This window comes from Bubalus bubalis, chromosome 12 (assembly GCF_019923935.1).
Source record: "Bubalus bubalis isolate 160015118507 breed Murrah chromosome 12, NDDB_SH_1, whole genome shotgun sequence".
NCBI classification, from domain to species: domain Eukaryota; kingdom Metazoa; phylum Chordata; class Mammalia; order Artiodactyla; family Bovidae; genus Bubalus; species Bubalus bubalis.
This window is the reverse complement of record NC_059168.1, coordinates 3041044-3058703: the sequence shown is the minus strand read 5'-3', so window position 1 is coordinate 3058703 and position 17660 is coordinate 3041044. Positions and strand designations below refer to the sequence as shown.

Sequence of the window (17660 nt, the reverse complement as noted above, 5' to 3'; positions counted from 1 at the left end):
AGAGACCTCTTCATATGTGTCTGTGAAAACAGAGTAAGATGTCAGGAGCAGGTAAACCTGTGTTTATTCAAGGCCAGAATAAAATTTCTCAAGAACACACGCCTAACAGAATTTCCTGTATTGAGAAAACTCAAGCATTTCCATTCGATACATTGACTTAAAAATTGTGTTTTCTAGGTTGAGCGCTATGTTTGAAGTAAATACAGACCTTCAGAAAAACATCCTGTCAAAAGTTTCTGCTGAGCTCTCCTGGCCATCCCTCCTCAGCTCCCCCCGGTTCGTGAGGTTTCCCCTCACTAATACAAACTGCTCTTCAGTAAGTATCCAGAGTGCCATGGGCCTTTGGAAATGCATCATAGTGTGATGAAGTATCTGCTCTTCCTTCTAATGGGGCAGATCTTTCACTTACCACCTCTTTATTTTGTTTAAGGAAGAAGAGATTATGTTAGAAAACCCTGCAGATGTTCCCATTTATATTCAATTTATCCCCCTGGCTTTATATTCCAGCCCTTCCATCTTTGTAGATAAGTTAATATCAAGGTAAGCATTGCTTCAGATCATCAAAATGTTTCCATATGAACAGTGAATGATCACTTTACACATTTAAAATTTCATTGTTGTTCAGTCGCTAAGTCTTTCTGACTCTTTGTGACTCCATGGACTACAGGTGTATTATTGTCTATAAAGTAGAAATATCAGGATGTTTTTAAATTAATGATTATACAGGATTGACTTCTTTGTGGCCACAGCGCTCTGGATTATATGTATCCCATAGAAGGTGTTCTGGGGTCTTACTGGCATTTACCTCCAAATCATTTGTCTGGTAGAAAGTTGTCGGTGTTGTTCAGTTACTAAGTCATGTCTGACTCTTTGCAACCCCATGAACAGCAGCACATCAGGCTTCCCTGTCCTTCACTATCTACCAGAGTTTGCTCAAACTCAAGTCCATTGAGTCGGTGATGCCATCCAGCCATCTCATCCTCTGTCTCCCCCTTCTCCTGCCCTCAATCTTTCCTAACATCAAGGTCTTTTCTATTGAGTTGGCTCTTTGCATTGGGTGGCCAAAGTATTGGAGCTTTATTGCAGCTCATAAATAGTAGATTTGCTTAGAGAAATCTTTCATCTATAATTAAAGTTGAGAGAAAGTTCTAGGGAGAGAAACAGATATTACATTGCTGCTGCTGCTGCTGCTAAGCCGCTACAGTCGTGTCCGATTGTGCGACCCCATAGATGGCAGCCCACTAGGCTCCTCTGTTCTTGGGATTCTCCAGGCAAGAATACTGGAGTGGGTTGCCATTTCCTTCTCCAGTGCATGAAAGTGAAAAGTGAAAGTGAAGTCTCTCAGTCTTGCCTGACTCTTAGCGACCCCACGGACTGCAGCCTACCAGGCTCCTCCACCCATGGGATTTTCCAGGCAAGAGTACTGGAGTGGGTTGCCATTGCCTTCTCTGAGATGTTATATTAAGCATCTGGAAAAGCTTCCAGTTTTAAGACAAGAAGAAATCATATAGAACTCCTTCCAAAACAGTGTAAAGAGGAAGCAGGTGAAGCCTTTCAAATATTTTAGTTTTAAAAGTGAAGAATAAACTGTAAGTTGTAGCCGCTTTTCGAAGGCTATTAATCTGGTAATATTGATCTCAAAATCTGCTGAAAGGTAAACACAACCTTGGTAATTACTCTGCAACCACTTTAACTATGATGCTATTCACAAAGAATTATGTGTGTTTTTTAATTTCAGGTTTAACTTAAGTAAGGTGGCAAAGATTGATTTAAGAACACAAGAATTCCAAGTCTTTAGAAACACTGTAAGTATTCAAACTTCATACGATTGCAAAGAAGTAATTTTGTGATATGACCGATGGCGATGTGGAAGAAAAACATTGACCATCCTTAAACTGCCTGAAAGGCAGGTTACTGAAGAAGTTCAGAAGAGTCCAGTAATTCTTTTAGAGGCATAAAGCCCAGGAGGAGTGGGTGGGATTTAGATCAACAGGAGGCATGCTGTGTAGAAGGTCCTATTTGTGGGCATTAAACGTTAAGCCCATAATAATGGCTGCCAGAACCTCTGAGAGGATGGATGCCAGTGAGGTGTATAGACTAATACATGATTTCTTTTTATTTATTTCTTTTTATTTTCTTTTCAAAATATTGAGCTTGGTCATTTAAATTTTTATTTTGGAAACTTTCTAATAAAATTGTAAACTCCATGAAGGCCAGACCCATGGCTGGCTGTATTCATACTTAGCACAGTAGCACTTACAGGTTTCCCTCAACAGATATTTTTGAACTGCTGAGTGTATACACACGCTGGTTTGTTCCAGGACCAGATAGTCTGTCACGCAGGCCAGGCTGAGCAGCCACTAACCCACTCACAATTATGTAGGAACTTAAAACTTGCTTGTGTCAGTCAGGAATTGGCACTCGGAACTAACGCCACCTGCAGATCGGCCCAAGTCCCTTGGCCTCCGGCCCTTCCTCCTGCCCAGCTCTTCTCGTCTCCTTAGACAGCCTGTGCACACCAGCCCCACGGGCTGTGGACCCTCCACCAGTTCAGCCCTCTGATTTTCCCTGACTCTTCATTTACACCCGTGTTAACTTTGGTTTTTGTTTTTCTTGTGTGGTGCCATGTTTCCCAAATCTGGGTATAGGCTCCTTGAGGACTTGTCTTCTATTTATCTTAGTTTTTCTCACATTTATAAAACAAAAGGTGTTGAATGAATAAGAGTGAGAATCTAGTTAATCTTCCATCATCTGAATGACTTTGATGGAAACAGTCGTCTGCCCCTCCTTTCTCTCCTCGCTGTGGGCTCTTGCAGTGCACAGGTCCCATTCTGTCAAGGAGCTGTGACTTGGCTGCTTCCCATTTGGAACAAGGGAGGTCGGCTCCTGGGGTCATCATGCCTGTGTACCTACTAGCTTGGTCACCTCGACCAAGTGTGTCAACCTTTCCAAACTTGAGCCTCTGTTGCAATGTGAACTTAATAATCCGGATATTACAGGGGTTTTTAAACAGATGAAACAAACCAACATGGAAGCCCTTAAATGAATCGCTTGGCGAATGGGAAGCCCTTGGGGAGTGTGGACTGCATGAGTCAGTCTGTGGCTCACAGGCGAGAATGAAAGGTTTTCAGCATTCCCTGAGTAGCTCGTATGTGTCAGCCCCATGTCGGGTGCATTCACGGTTGTAATTTCACATAATCACTACAACAGCCTGGCTGGGCTATCACTAGCCACCCTGAGAGATAAGTATTTCACATGTTCTGCTGGTGGTGGAAGAACAGAGCTCAGGGAGAGGAAGTAACTTGGCCGAGTTCATACCTGTGATGGCTGGCAGGGCCAAGTTCACATGTAGTTCCCCCAGAGTCGGGAGCCCTTGCCCAGGCTTATGTGACGCATGGGCATTACTGGTTAGGAATCACTAACTACTCTCCAGCCACATGTTTTATAGTTTTTCAAGTATTTGTGTTCTTTCCCATAATTTTATGTTTTAATCTATAAAACATATATTAGCCAGACCTTAATGGAATACTTTTTATAGATCTATTTTTAAGTCAGTCTTATATAAGAAAGTTATTTTTCTAAGTAATTTTCAATTTTTTTTTTTTTCTGCTGAGTAATAGGTAGAACATTAGACTAAAATTTAGAGAGTCTCATATTCTAATCCATGCCATTCTCTTGGAATCATTTTAAAAATTTTCTTTGTTTCTGTCCATAAAGATACCATAAAATAATGCCATAAAAATAATAAGTTCAGGGTTATCCAAATATCTAGGTATTATCCAGATATCTAAATGATAATATCTAGAAAGTTCAGTAACCACAAATTCCATTCACTCTTCGCTTATAGAGAAAATACAGATAAGAAGTAAATGACCTAGTATTTGCCTTTCTTATCTTACCAAATCTTTGGTGGTACCTATAAGATGTAGGTATTATAAGAGGTAGGAAGATGAATAAGAATGCCCTAGATCCCACAAATTTATTCTAAATAAGAAATTCTGGAGGAGGTCTTCGGGTCAGCTTCAAATAAATTCTCTCACAGTTCTCTACGGTGCTGTAAAACTGTGGATCTAAAATTATTTGATCTCAGGATTCCTTTACAGTCTGAAAAATAATTTAGGATTTCTGCTTTATCTCAGTTTTTAAAAATTATTAAGGACTTCAGAGAGGTTTTTTGTTTGTGTGGGTTATATCTGTCAGTATTGACCATATTAGAAATGAAAACTGAGATCCTTAAAATACTGATTTAATTCATTTAAAATAATGATAAGCCCATTCTGTTTGACAGATAATATAAAAATGAAAAAATAGATATGTGTTTTTAAAAACGGTTTTGCAATAAGAACAGATTGTTTTACATTTTTATAGAGCTCTTCAGTGGCTCTCAGACTTAATATACAGATAGATTCTCATGTCTGCTTCTGCATTCAGCCTCTTATGATGTATTGTTTTGGTTGAAGTATATGATAAAGATCTGATCTGACCTAACACATTCATGTAGTTGCAGAAAGGATGTCTTAATTGCCTTTTTAGCTATCATAACACTATATACACCGATCATTTGGAATATATTAGTCACTAACATATGCAGAGCTTCCAAATGTTGATACAATTCACTCTGCAGTATCCAAAAAATCATGTTCATCCCTGTAACCATGAATCTCATCAGGGAATTCTTTAACTATTGGGAAGCTCTCAAGTTCACAAGGCCAAAATTCTAAATTATACTCAAACAGTCGAATTTTACCATTGGCGACAAATGCTTCAGTTGCTTTCCTTAAAGGAACAGATGGACTTCATTTTTGTGGAAATGTCTACTAAATACTCCAGTCTGAATAGTCATATATTGACTCTCAGTCATTTTTCAAATAGAAATGGAGCCCCTTGAGGAAGGAGTTAGTTCTGTTGGCATCTCAAATAGCTCTTCCAGACAGCATGGGCCAGCCTGCTGCAGGGGGCGCTTCAGGCACACCTTGTTCTATCACACGGTAGTAAAAAGCCTTGTGCTCAAGGGTTGAGATTTAAGATTAATATTTATTACTAGTTAATCAGTCACAGGTTTTGGTTTTGGTTTTTGTTAGTTGTAAGTGCCTGGCAGTGAAGAAAAGCCGTGGCTACCAGGGAGGTTTGATAAGGCTACCTTGCTTCTAGCTAAAGGGTCAGCAGTTGAATTACCCACCATTGCTTTTGCTTGTGCTAATGTTAACACAGTGAAAAAGGCAAAGAACTTTGGTCTGTGTTGTGAAAGCAGTTTTGACACACCTAAAAAGACCTCTCAGATCCCCAAGGGTCCGTGAATCCCTCTTCAAGAACCACCACTATGAAAATTACTGAGTGTTAGCCCAGAGGTATCACAAAATCCTAAAGTATTTTCCATGTCATCAGAATTTGTTTGTTGGGACTATAGGTATAGTGTATAATGTGTGTGTCAGTTACTCAGAACAGTTTATTTAAAGGGAACCTATTCACCAACCATTTGGGAGCAGTCAGAACATTGTTGTACTAGGAGACATTGACAGAGAAGAATTTTCAATGCAGGAAAAAAATAGCCGCCTCAGAAGAGAGAGTTGAAAAGTAGTGTGCTTCACAGAGTTTATTAGCTATGAAATTATGTCCATAGAATCATGCTGTTGAAATAGATCTGTGTATAGTAGAAAATAACAGAAAATTCCCTTTCCTTCCACAGGTTAGCAGGTATATAAAGTGCCATGGACATTTATACCCAAGTACTACCAGCCCTTCCACCCCCAAAAAAGTTTAAACTTAATGTTACTTGAAATCAGAGCAGTGTTAACTATGATTTTTTTTAATAAAAAGCAAATCTTTTTAATCTTATCTGTAACTGTCAAAAGAAGTCATATTTTGATTATTAAACTGAACTTATTTGAACTTTAAATCATTAAGTGTTTATGAAACAATAATAAGGGGCTTAGCTTTCAAAATAAAATTCAAAGATAGATTGATATGAATTGGAAATACCTTTATAAATAAAATGATGTGGCCTTAAGACTGCAGCCAGTAGCCTTCTGAGGGGAAAGGCAGGAAAACCATGACTGACAGGTGAGGGGCAGCACCAGCAGGACTTCAGGGCGCTGGGCGCTGGCCACTCAGCTGTTTGCTTTGTGTTAAAGCGTTGAGCTGCTCATCTCTTGGGTGTTTGTCCTTTTCTGGTTTTTTATGTCATGTTTCAGAACCTTTAAAGTTAAAAGATCTGTACACAAAAACAAGTGCTTAGTACAAACATGAAGACTCTGGTGACCTGGGGAATAAAACCCCTTTTGGGACTTAATGCAGAATATGAAGTTGTCATCATCGGTTGTTCTGCTTGACAGCTATCCAGGATCTAAATCATAAGGGATAAATTTGTTTAGTCATTTGGAGAAACTAATACTCGGCTGTGAATGGGGTAAAGGGAAAAAATTTTTTCCAGAAAATATACTAATGACTCTTGTTTGTTTGCCCAATGATTCAAGGCTCACCCACTGCAGAGTTCAACAGGATTCACAGAGGGCCTCTCCCGACATTTAGTTTTAAACTTAATTTTAAAACCTGGAGAAAAGAAATCTGTCAAAGTAAAGTTTACTCCAGTTCACAATAGAACTGTTTCTTCCCTAATCATAATCAGGTATGTTCTGTGATTTAAGTGTGGGTTGACTTCTAGTACTTATATAAGAGTCCTTTCTTGATTTGTTTCAATATTAATATTTGCATTAATTTATTTATGAAACAGGGTATTCATTTTGTCCAAAATACGCACACACACGCACACCACGCCTCATGAAACATAGCATTGTAACTATATTTTTAGCTAAAAGACATGAATAGTGTCTTACTGTCCATGTGTGACTCTCGAAAATGTAAAACTCTTGCTCTTTGTCATGTAAGCGTTTTTAAAGTTTTAAGTGCCAATGTTTGACTGTTAAACTTACTGTATTGACCTTCACATTGTTTATAAAGTAGCAGTAAAACTCAAGATCAAAAGATTGTGCAAATTTAAGGGGAGGACAATCTGGGCTTCTTCTTACGTAGAAATAACCTGACTGTGATGGATGCCGTGATGGTCCAAGGACAGGGGACAACCGAGAACCTGAGGGTGGCGGGCAAGCTTCCGGGCCCAGGGAGCTCCTTACGCTTCAAAATCACAGAAGCGCTGCTGAAAGACTGTACGGAGGGTGAGTGTTCTTGTCGTAGGCATGCGCACAAATGTCAGCGCTCCTTTTCAACAGTAAGTGGTTCCAGAAACAGGAACGCTGTTTCTACATGGGCATGTGCATGCATGACTGATGAGTACTTGAGACTTTAGCACCCGAACTCGCTTTCAGAGTTGCTGCATTTGGATCTTACAAGCTTTGAAGTATCAGTGTTCATTGCATACCTTAGCTGATTTACTCTGAATGTGAAATATAAAGCCTAATTAAACTTCCACCATCTAAAATGACTTAACAAAGAAGAGAACTTCCTGATGAAACCTGGGTGGTGGCTCATCCCTTTGGCCTGAGGAGCTCCATCATAATCTCTGGGATACGTTAGTGAAGGATGTGTTATCGTCACTTGGACCTGGTGCACGGGACAGCAAGATTTACACTCCTCATTTTTTTCCTTTAGGTATGAGACTAAGGGAACCCAATTTCACATTGAAAAGAACATTTAAAGTAGAGAACACAGGACAACTTCCAATTCACATAGAAACCATTGAAGTCAGTGGGTACTCCTGTGAGGGATATGGCTTTAAAGTCGTCAACTGTCAAGAGTTTGCACTAAGCGCCAATGCCTCTAAAGACATAGTCATTCTGTAAGTATTTTCTCATGAGATGATGAATCACTAAATCTTTTTTTTTCCCACTTAGTCTTTGGTTATTTCTTCATTTCTTTGTTTTCAAAATTGTGGAAACTCCAAAGTAGATCAGATAAACTAAGAAACCAGTTTCAAAATTATTTTCAATTTTTGCACCTTGTTTTATGTCCCTGGATATGTTCCAGTGTCTCCTGGTTCATTGTCTATGGAAAATTGAATAGAATTTGTATCCTGCTGTTGTGTAAAAACTGTATACATTTTAAATATGTTGAATTGGTTCATAGTGCTTTTCAGGTCTACTATATCCTTCTGCTTTTTTGCCTATTCTTTCTATTAATTTTTGAGCGCTTAATATTGAAACTCCAACTAAAAATCTTAACTTATCTACTTAAAAAGTAATTATATAATGGAACTATAAGTATATATGTGTGTGTGTATATATAGTGGAACTATATGTAACTTTAATTAAAGTCTCCTGTAAATGTGTTATCATGCTTTCATAATTTAAAAAATACTTAATTTTTTAAAAAACTTTCAAGGTTTTGTAGAGAGCCAACCGTAAGATCATTCTCAGTAGAGCAGACACTGTGTCTCACACGTGCAGTTTTCCCATGTCGTGTGAGAGTTTGGTCAGAAAACAGTGGTAATGCCTGCATGGGTAATAGTTGCAGCACGTTTAACAATTGATAGCTTGTTCTAAAGGTTCACTAATGTAACCACCGTCCGTTAGTCGAATGCTCACTCCCTGGTCCTCCGTGGGCGTTCACTTTGTTAGTGCCTCTCTCTCTCGTGTGAGGCACAACACTCTGCACCTGCAGGTACAGCGGAGAGTAAGACACCTGTCCTCAAGGCGCAGATCGTGTGCTTGGGGAGCCTACAGTTAACACAAAAATTACATCATTAGGACAGAAAGCAGTGCTTGAGGAGGTGTACATCAGTAGGGCTAGGATGGGTTTCTTGGGAAAAAGGCATTATTGCAAGTGTATCATGGGAGAGGAGAGGGAATTAAATACAGAAAAAAGAAAGGAAAGGAAAGAAGCTCAGAGACTTCTCTCTGAATTACTAATTATGGAAAGCCAACCATTGTTCTCTTTCTATGTAGTTTATAGTTATCCACAAAATAAAGTTGTTTTGGTTATTTAATCTCATAGGACAATACTTTGTCCATCTGAAAATGAGAAAGTTGAATAAAAGTGCCAATCTCTAAAATTCTGTGCTCTGCTTCAAATTATTATATTTAAACTGCTTGCAGTATATTTTTAAAAACCTAGTCTCACTGCCACCTTTGCATTTTAGGTTTACTCCTGATTTCACGGCTTCTAGAGTCATCCGTGAACTGAAGTTTATAACAGCCAGTGGCTCTGAGTTTGTGTTTGTATTGAATGCATCCCTTCCTTACCATATGTTAGCAACCTGTGCAGAAGCCCTGCCCAGGCCCAACTGGGAGCTGGCTCTGTACATCATCATCTCAGGAATAATGAGGTACTTGTGTCTTCTTTCGAGGTTGGGGTGTATGTATCACTTGACGCTGTTGATCACAGCTCCCCCTGCGTGCCAGGCACTGCTCTTGATTGCCGGGCATCCACCCAACGGACAGAAGAGGCAGCACTCCCTAGTCAGGCTTACATACACCAGTGGGAGCAGTCAGACCTAAACCCCTCTTGGATGACACATACAATAAACCAGAGTCTTTTCTACCTATAAAATTTGTTACACACATACAGTACAGCTTAATTTCTTAAAGGAAAAAAAAAGCCTCATAATTTACCAGGAAATTACTTGATTTGGACATATGAAGTGTACTCAAACATAATAGTGTATGCTAATTGAGTCATATCATACCTAAAGAACGTAAAACTGATGAGAAATACTTTTTAAGCCCTCAGCATCCTCATCCTTTTTTCAGTCTGTTTCTTTATTTTTTAAGAATGAGATCTACTCGCCTCTCAATTAACTTGCATGTTTACCCAACCCATCCTTCAAGGGAAGAGAGTTGGTCTGGAGAGTTAGAACTAAAGAGCTGCTGCTTGGCAGAAGGAAGGGTGCCCTCCAGTGTCTGTTCTGATTCCAGTGGTTATCTCCTCCGTACAAGCCTGCCTGTACACTGGCACACTAGAGAAGTCTGTGGGCAGACCCAAATGCCTTTGCTCGTCACAGGCATTTTGTTTTTTTATATTATTGTGTACTTTACCAAGAAACTCTGCCCTTAGTATCAAATCCTGTTGCTCTCGCACTAACACGTGAACCCGGATTCTCCACCTTTTCTCCCCCCTGCAGTGCGCTGTTTCTCTTGGTAATTGGAACAGCCTATTTAGAAGCTCAAGGAATTTGGGAGCCCTTCCGAAGGCGGCTGTCCTTTGAGGCCTCGAACCCGCCCTTTGATGTGGGGAGACCATTTGATCTCAGGAGAATCGTTGGTATTTCATCTGAAGGAAAGTATGTGCACCTGCTGGAGATAAATTCTCTAATATGCATAGATTTGGCTGATGTAATTAAAAGAAAAAATAAGTTTCTTCTTTTTGTCTTTGCTCGGGGGAAAAAATTGTAATGCCCTGTGTGTCACTCTCAGTTACTGAGAACTCTTAGAAGATGCCATGTGTTTATTACATTGATGAGGGTTAAGATACTCTACCTGAGGCCAGTGACTTGCTGCCCAAATTTTCAGATAGAACAGACCCAGTAGAGTTGTGAAAAGTATCCTATTTCTTGTCACGAGTAGAACTACCTAAGGGTCATTCATATATGCAGTGGCTCTACTGATGAAGTACGTATAGTTTTTTTTAATTTACTTCTGTACTTCGACGTCCCGGGTCTTAGTTGTGGCGCGTGGGATCTTCGTTCGTCCCTGAAGGCGTGCAGGATCTTTGGTTGTGGCATGCAGACTCTGAGCTGTAGCATGTGGGATCCAGTTCCCTGACCAGGGAACAAACCTGGGCCCCCTCCGTGCGTTGGGAGCGTGGAGACTTAGCCACTGGACCACCATGAATGTCCTATAATTTTCTTTTAATGTTAGACCTCACAGCTTGCTATGACTGATCGTTTTTTCAGCTTGAACACGCTCAGCTGTGAGCCCGGCCACAGTCGGGGCTTGTGCGCAGCGGGCGGCTCGGCCCCCCGGCCCGGCGCAGGGGGCCACAAGCAGTGCAGCCCGCCAGTCCACCCGCACGGCTCGCACAGCAGCAGGAACTCGGCAGACGTGGAAAGCGCCAGAGCCAAAAACAGCGCGGGTGCCTCCGGCAGGACTAATGCCCAGTCGGCGAGCAAAGCCAGCCCGCTGGTCTTCGAGTCCCACGGCATGGCCCAGGGTCACACCGCAGGCCGGAAGTCCAAGGGGGCCAGACAGGGCCAGCACAGCAGCCAGCACCATGGCCACAGCCCCCTGGAGCGGCACTCGCCCCCGCCGCCGCCGCCCGTGCCTCAGCAGCAGGAGCCACAGCCCGAGAGGCTGTCCCCTGCGCCCCTCGCACCCCCGCCCCACCCAGAGCGCCCCGGCAGCACCCGGCACAGCTCCGAAGACTCAGACATCACCAGTCTCATCGAAGCCATGGACAAAGACTTCGAGCACCACGATGCCCCGCCCCTAGATGTGTTTACAGAGCAACCGCCTTCACCCTTGTCGAAAAGCAAAGGTAACCGTACCTTCTCACTTCTGGGACAGTGTGACACTCAAGGGGACAGCCACTGCGTGTGTAGGGGGCTATCTCCGTCGTAATTGTGATGAGCAGCTAATTTAGCAGGTGTGCTCCTGGCTCACATTCATCTCTGCCCTTGGACTTCAGCTCTTTCGCATCAAGATGCACACAGAAGTATCTGAGTGTCATAAAAGATACCCATATTTCTCTTACCAGATTACCAAACACTTACCAAATTCAGGAATTTGTTGGACACCTACTGTTTTTATTTTCACTGCCTGTGATGACTATGTTACTGTGGTAGGTTGAACTTTTTTTCCCCATCATTAAAATAGTTTTTAACACAGTGGTAAAATGGCAGTCATCTGCCTTTTGACCCAAAAATAGGATTTCTGTACAACCTGCGCTTTAGAGCAGGGATTGGCCAACCACAGCCGTGGACACAGCCGTCCCCCGTCCTCGGGACCAGCGTGCCTTTCGCTCACGCGTTATCTGCACTCCTCTCGTGCCACAGCAGCAGCGGCTGTCAGGGCGGGAACCTGCAGGTGCTGACTGCCCGGCCCTTCCCAGAAGCGTGCCACCCCTGCTTTAGAGCTCCTACGCTGTTTTCACCCCAGGTGACTCAGTGGTAAAGCATCTGCCTGCCAGTGCAGGAGACGTGAGTTCCATCCTTGGGTCAGGAAGATCCCTTGGCGGAGGAAATGGCAGCCCACTCCAGTATTCTTTCCTGGAGAATCCCACGGACAGAGGAGCCTGGCGAGCTATAGTCCACGGGTCACAGGACGTCGGACATGACTGAGCATGCGTACATACGTGCTGTATTAATCATCTGTCTCTAAGCAACAGGTTGCCCCAAAACCCAGTGGCTTAGGCCCCATCATTTACTAGCACAGTTTCTGGGGGGTCAGGCATCTGGGCACAGCTTGCCAGGTTCTCAAAGAACGGCAGTCAAGGTGTCGCCTGGGGCTAAAGTCTTCGCAAGGTTCAGCTGCTGGTGGACCGGCTTCCAGGCTCACTCAGGTGGCTGAGAGCAGGATTCAGTTCTTCATGGCCTGTTGGACTGCTGGTCTCAGTTCTTTGCTGACTGTGGCCAGCAGCCTGTTGGGTCCTCTCTGTAGGGCAGCTCAGTGCAGTTGGCTTTACCAGAGCAAGCAGGCAAACATTCGAGAGAGAGAACAGGCTGGCGGACAGAAGTCTCGGTCTTCTGTGACCTACTCTTGGAAGTGACCTCCCATCACCTCTGCAGTGTCCTCAAGAGGAGTGAGGTCAGCCACACTGAGAGAGTTCCATGAGAGCATGACGTGGGGCTGCCTTCACAGAAGCCTACACACCACACATGCACTGCTGCTGCTGCTGCTAAGTCGCTTCAGTCATGTCCGACTCTGTGCGACCCCATAGACTGCAGCCCACGAGGCTCCCCCGTCCCTGGGATTCTCCAGGCAAGAACACTGGAGTGGGTTGCCATTTCCTTCTCCAATGCGTGAAAGTGAAGTCGCTGAGTCTTGTCCGACTCTTTGCGACCCCATGGACTGCGGCCTTCCAGGCTCCTCCGTCCATGGGATTTTCCAGGCAAGAGTGCTGGAGTGGGGTGCCATTGCCTTCTCCGCCACACATGCACAGGCGGACTTATTTGTAACTTCCGGAGTCCATATGTGAAAAACGGTAAATGACCTCTGGCTGTATCTCAGTTCATTCCCTGTACAGCCTGAACTTTTTTGTGACTTACTCTCTCTTCTGTTGCAGCCATACTATGTTATTCTGAGCCTATTTCAGTACCCCCTCACTGATGTACCAGGAATTGCCTTTGGTTTGAACAGGGTACTTGGCAGCCCTGAGAAGCCAAAAGAAACCTGACCCTCCAGAGTCCAGGAGTTTTAGAAAATTTCTTAATTCCAGTGATATGAAGACTGGTTCTATACAGTCTTCATAGAATTACTTGCATTTGGGTTTATAAGATAGTCAAAAGTCTTGAATAATATTTAACTTCTTCCACAGAAATCTTCTTTGTTGTTATCTTATTTTTCTAACACATTATTGACCAGAGACATAGTAATACGTCTTTTATTACCTGAACATTATTGACCAGAGATGTTTCAGTATTCACTTACATAAGAAATTGCCAGCCACTGGCATTCATTTCTGCAAAAAGTCCCTGGTCAGTAATGAGTAAATAGAGCTTACGTATTTTAGGGTAATTTTTACAGTAATATTAAATGGATGCTTAAAGTTCCTCTGTTTAAAATTAGATCTGGTTACGTAATTTGTTTTTCCCTTATCTAGAGCATAAGTAAAATAAATATATATTATCTTATCTTAGCACAAAGAGGCTCTAGCAAAATGAACCCCTTGTTCCTTGGTCTAAGACAGCCCTCTGACACCGATACAATGGGCCCGTCTTTTCTTTTCAGCGTCATTCATCTAGAACATAAGTTCTTTACTTTCCACGGTGGTCCTAGAGTCGACCTACTAAAAGCTGTTTAATGATGGAGGTGATTTTTGAGGCCACGAAGAGACAGTGACTGCCGGCTTCACATGAGCAGCCACCGCTTTTGATATCCTTCCCAGCACTGCTGTTGGGAAAGAAGGAATGAGCCAGGTCTTCCTGTTGTTTTTTTCTTCAATAAGTGTTTTTATTGAAGCACAACATACATGTAGAAAATCAGTCTTTTAAATGAACTTTAAACGATGGGCATTGATCTTGGGGTTGCAGAATAGTGCCACGGTGTTCATTTGCTCAGGAGTGTCCAGCTCGTTGGAACCCCATGGGCTGTAGCCCACCAGGTTCCTCTGTCCATGGAATTCTCCAGGCAGGAATACTGGAGTGCGTTGTCATTTCCTCCTCCAGGGGATCTTCCCAACCCAGGGATTGAACCTGTGTCTCTTGCATCTCCTACATCAGCAGGCGGATTCTTTTCCAGTAGTGCCACCTGGGAAGCTCTTGCCGAACAATGGTATTAATATATCACAAAACCATCAGCTGGTGGAATCGTTATCATCTCTCTAAAACTTACCCCAGCACCCCTGCCAAGTAGCCTGTGTGTTTACATTAAATATGTAATGTTTCTTTGCATTCTTTGGCACTTTTCTTTCCAGAAGTGCCCTGTTCTCTCCCCCGCCCTCCCCAAAATCTCAAAGAAATCTTCTTGTAATGAGCTTCAGCGATGTCTGGCTTTTGTAGACTGTTGAGAATGACCCCTTGTCCTAGGAACAGGGTCTCCCCAGCCCTCGCCTTCTATGAGTTAGACAGCTTGGAGTTAGACATCCAAGTTATGAGTTATGAATTAGACATCCCATCTCTTCTCTATCACCCCTACAGTCACTGTCCCTCATGGAAGAGGGGCCCCAGAAATACCCTCCTTTCGTGGCTGGCCTGAGCAGGACCTCTGCAACTGGACAGCCTAGATTCTGTATTTCTCTGGTTTTTCCTCCCGTACCACGTGAGCCCTGGGGACTGGCTGGGCGCATTGCTGGATTGAGGGTTAAAACCCGAGAATGCGCTAAGCCAGGTGCAGCCACTGGCAGTGTCTGCATTCACTGCAGAAACCGCTGGATCTGTCGCCACCCTGGTGTGTGTCTGCCGCTGGCAGTCTGAGGGGCAGCTTTATCTCAGGTGGGGGGGTGCCAAGTGCCATGGGGTGGCGAGGCCAGGCTCTGCCTTCAGAGTGTGAATGTGATCTGGCTCTGCCACTTACTAACTAACTCGGTGATTTGGAGAAATTAAAGTTTGAGTCACTGGCATCCATCAACAGTCACCATAAGGCATCGGGGTTTTAAATAAGGTATATTAAGGAGATGTATTTTTAAATGACATAGAATGGGTTCAACGGTGGCAGATGTGGTTTCTGCAGCTGTGCCCAGCCTGCCTGCCCAGGTGGCTTCATGGACGTAGCCCAAGCTGTTGGCGTCCTTCCATGGGCTTCTCTGCTGCTCTGTTCCGGTTAGGGTGGAAGCTCCTCGAGGGCAGGGATTGTGTTGATGGTTCTCACTGCCGTATTCGCAGGGCACACAGCACTGCAGCACAGCAGGCAGTCAGATGTTGTGGCTGTTTTCTTGTCTGTCTTGGGAGCGTCCACATTAGTTAAAATAACAGGCCTTTCGTCACTCTGTTTTACCCTCTGCCCATACGTAGCAGCGGCTGGACACTGCCCAGGGGCTGCCTGTAATTCCTCCTCACAGCACTGTGAGGTCACCTCCCCGGGTCTGCAGATGAGAGGGCGAGATCAAGGAGCTACCAACGGGAGGGCCGGAATTTGTACTCAGCCGCCAGGCTTCTCGGCACCCCGCAAATGACACACGTGGCAGCTCATCCCGTGTCACCGTCAGGCTCCCATCACCAGAGAGATTGACGGAATCTCTGGTTTTCACTCCTCTGACTTCTCAACGCTCTGTCATCTCTGGAATATAAAAGTACAGATGACCCTTGAGCAGCAAGCGTTTGAACTGCATAGGTCCACTTTTACGTGGATTTTTTCCAGCGGTAGAAACTACAATACCACAGGGTCCCCAGTTGGGTGAATCTGGTTGCAGAGGAACCACAGATGTGGAGGGCCGGCTGTAACCTGTATATGGATTAACCCCCTGTTGTTCAAGGGCCAGCTGTCTTCTAGACACACACAGATTTGTGAAAACTAGTGAGTTGCCAAAACTCATCGAACTGTACATTTAAAATGGGCGTATCTTATTGTATATCACTTATGCCTCAAAAATTGTTGATCTTGTAAAATATTCTAATCAGAAAGTCAAATGTTAATTTGAGAAGCTTTAGAGAAGAAACCGAGAAACTGTTACTAATCAGAGTTCAGCCTCTTCAAACAGAGTTTGAACGGCTGTGTTTTCCAAGCTGTTGAAATATCAAGGGTTCTTTTACTTTGACTCTCACCCCCAGGGAAAGGAAAGCCTTCTCAGCGCAAGGTGAAGCCCCCCAAGAAGCAGGAGGAGAAGGAGAAGAAGGGAAAGGGGAGGGCCCTGGAAGACGAGCTGAAGGACTCCTTGGCTGACGACGACAGCTCGTCCACCACCACAGAGGCCTCCACCCCAGACACAGAGCCTCTCCTCAAGGAGGTAGGGCGGCCCCGCGGGGCGGGCTGGGCGCAGAATGGCCGCGCTCGGGCATGTGCCCGCCCGGGTTACCTGTCCCTCCTGCACAGGCACCACAGCTCCGGGCGAGAATAAGTTCCTTTCCTCAGGGGAGAGGTCAGGAAGCCTGCTAATAAGGTGGAATAGTTAGAAATTGGAAAGTTAGGGTCTGTCTGAAATAGTAACCACTCTGGCTCATGAAAATTGTCTCAGATTTTAAGTATCAGCACAGGATGGGGCGGCGTCGCCCGCTTGTTTCGATCAATTGGCTGTGTCCTGTTGCGCCGCCGCCGCTGCAGGAAGCCCTGGGAGCGGGCAGCGCGGTGGCTGTGACCCAGCCCCAGGGGACCCCAGCTCCGAGCACTCCCCCAGCACACCAGGAAGGCGTCCTCACTCCCCACGCCCAGTTCCAAGGGCGTCGTGGGCATCAGGACTCATCCTGCCAAATGCCTGGGCACCATGGCCGCGAGGTGGATGGAGGGTGATGTTACTGCTGGGCTGTGTCGGAGAGCGTGTGTTACAAGGTATGAGGAAAAGTGAGGGTGTAATTCCCTTTGGACCTTTTTATTTCTAAATGACCATATTTCAGATTTAAAATGAGCCAAATAGAGCCTTTAATATCGTGGGGCTGAATTTCTGTTTCAGTCTCAATCTAGTGGCTTAAGGAATCATTTCTTACAGGCGTCCAGCAGTGTCAGCCTCACCTGTTAACTTTTAAAGTCAAGTCTGCACGTGACACTTCCTGTCACTGCCCTCGCCTGCGCGTCCCTGAGGCCTGGCGGCTGCTCTGGGCCCACTCAGCGCCGTCCACGGCTGGGGCTGGCACTCGGTGCCAGCCAGCTCGTGGTCCTCAAGTGGGGTCTCAGCCGTCTCAGCCCCTTGAGACAGGAACCCGGCCTTTCTGTCCTCGGCGGTTTGTCAAGCACCCAGCACGCAGATTCTCAACACATGTTTGCTGAGTGCATGGGGAGAAGAGAGCTGGAAAAGACACGTGTGCGAGAGCAAATGACCTGCCGGGTTTGTCATCTACTTGGGAAGAAACTAGAGCGTGTGTTTCACACACAAAACAGGCGAATGCATCAGTAACAAAGAAAAAAAAGCAGAGGAACTTTAAGCATCTGGACAGCGTTCTCAGCACAGACTTGCTCACCGGCTTT

At 44.4% G+C, this 17660-nt stretch overlaps 1 protein-coding gene across 2 annotated transcripts in view; it reads left to right on the top strand.

Annotated features, from left to right (window-relative positions):
- Window positions 1-17660, top strand: part of TMEM131 (transmembrane protein 131) — a 180110-nt gene that overhangs the window by 148460 nt on the left and 13990 nt on the right. For both annotated transcript variants that reach the window (XM_044925606.2, XM_025260667.3), the window contains exons 23-32: window positions 178-316; window positions 431-540; window positions 1739-1805; window positions 6474-6625; window positions 7030-7172; window positions 7606-7792; window positions 9092-9277; window positions 10073-10231; window positions 10844-11424; window positions 16313-16488. In XM_044925606.2, the coding sequence (XP_044781541.2) occupies window positions 178-316; window positions 431-540; window positions 1739-1805; window positions 6474-6625; window positions 7030-7172; window positions 7606-7792; window positions 9092-9277; window positions 10073-10231; window positions 10844-11424; window positions 16313-16488 (1900 nt within the window). The remainder of the gene's footprint in view (window positions 1-177; window positions 317-430; window positions 541-1738; window positions 1806-6473; window positions 6626-7029; window positions 7173-7605; window positions 7793-9091; window positions 9278-10072; window positions 10232-10843; window positions 11425-16312; window positions 16489-17660) is intronic.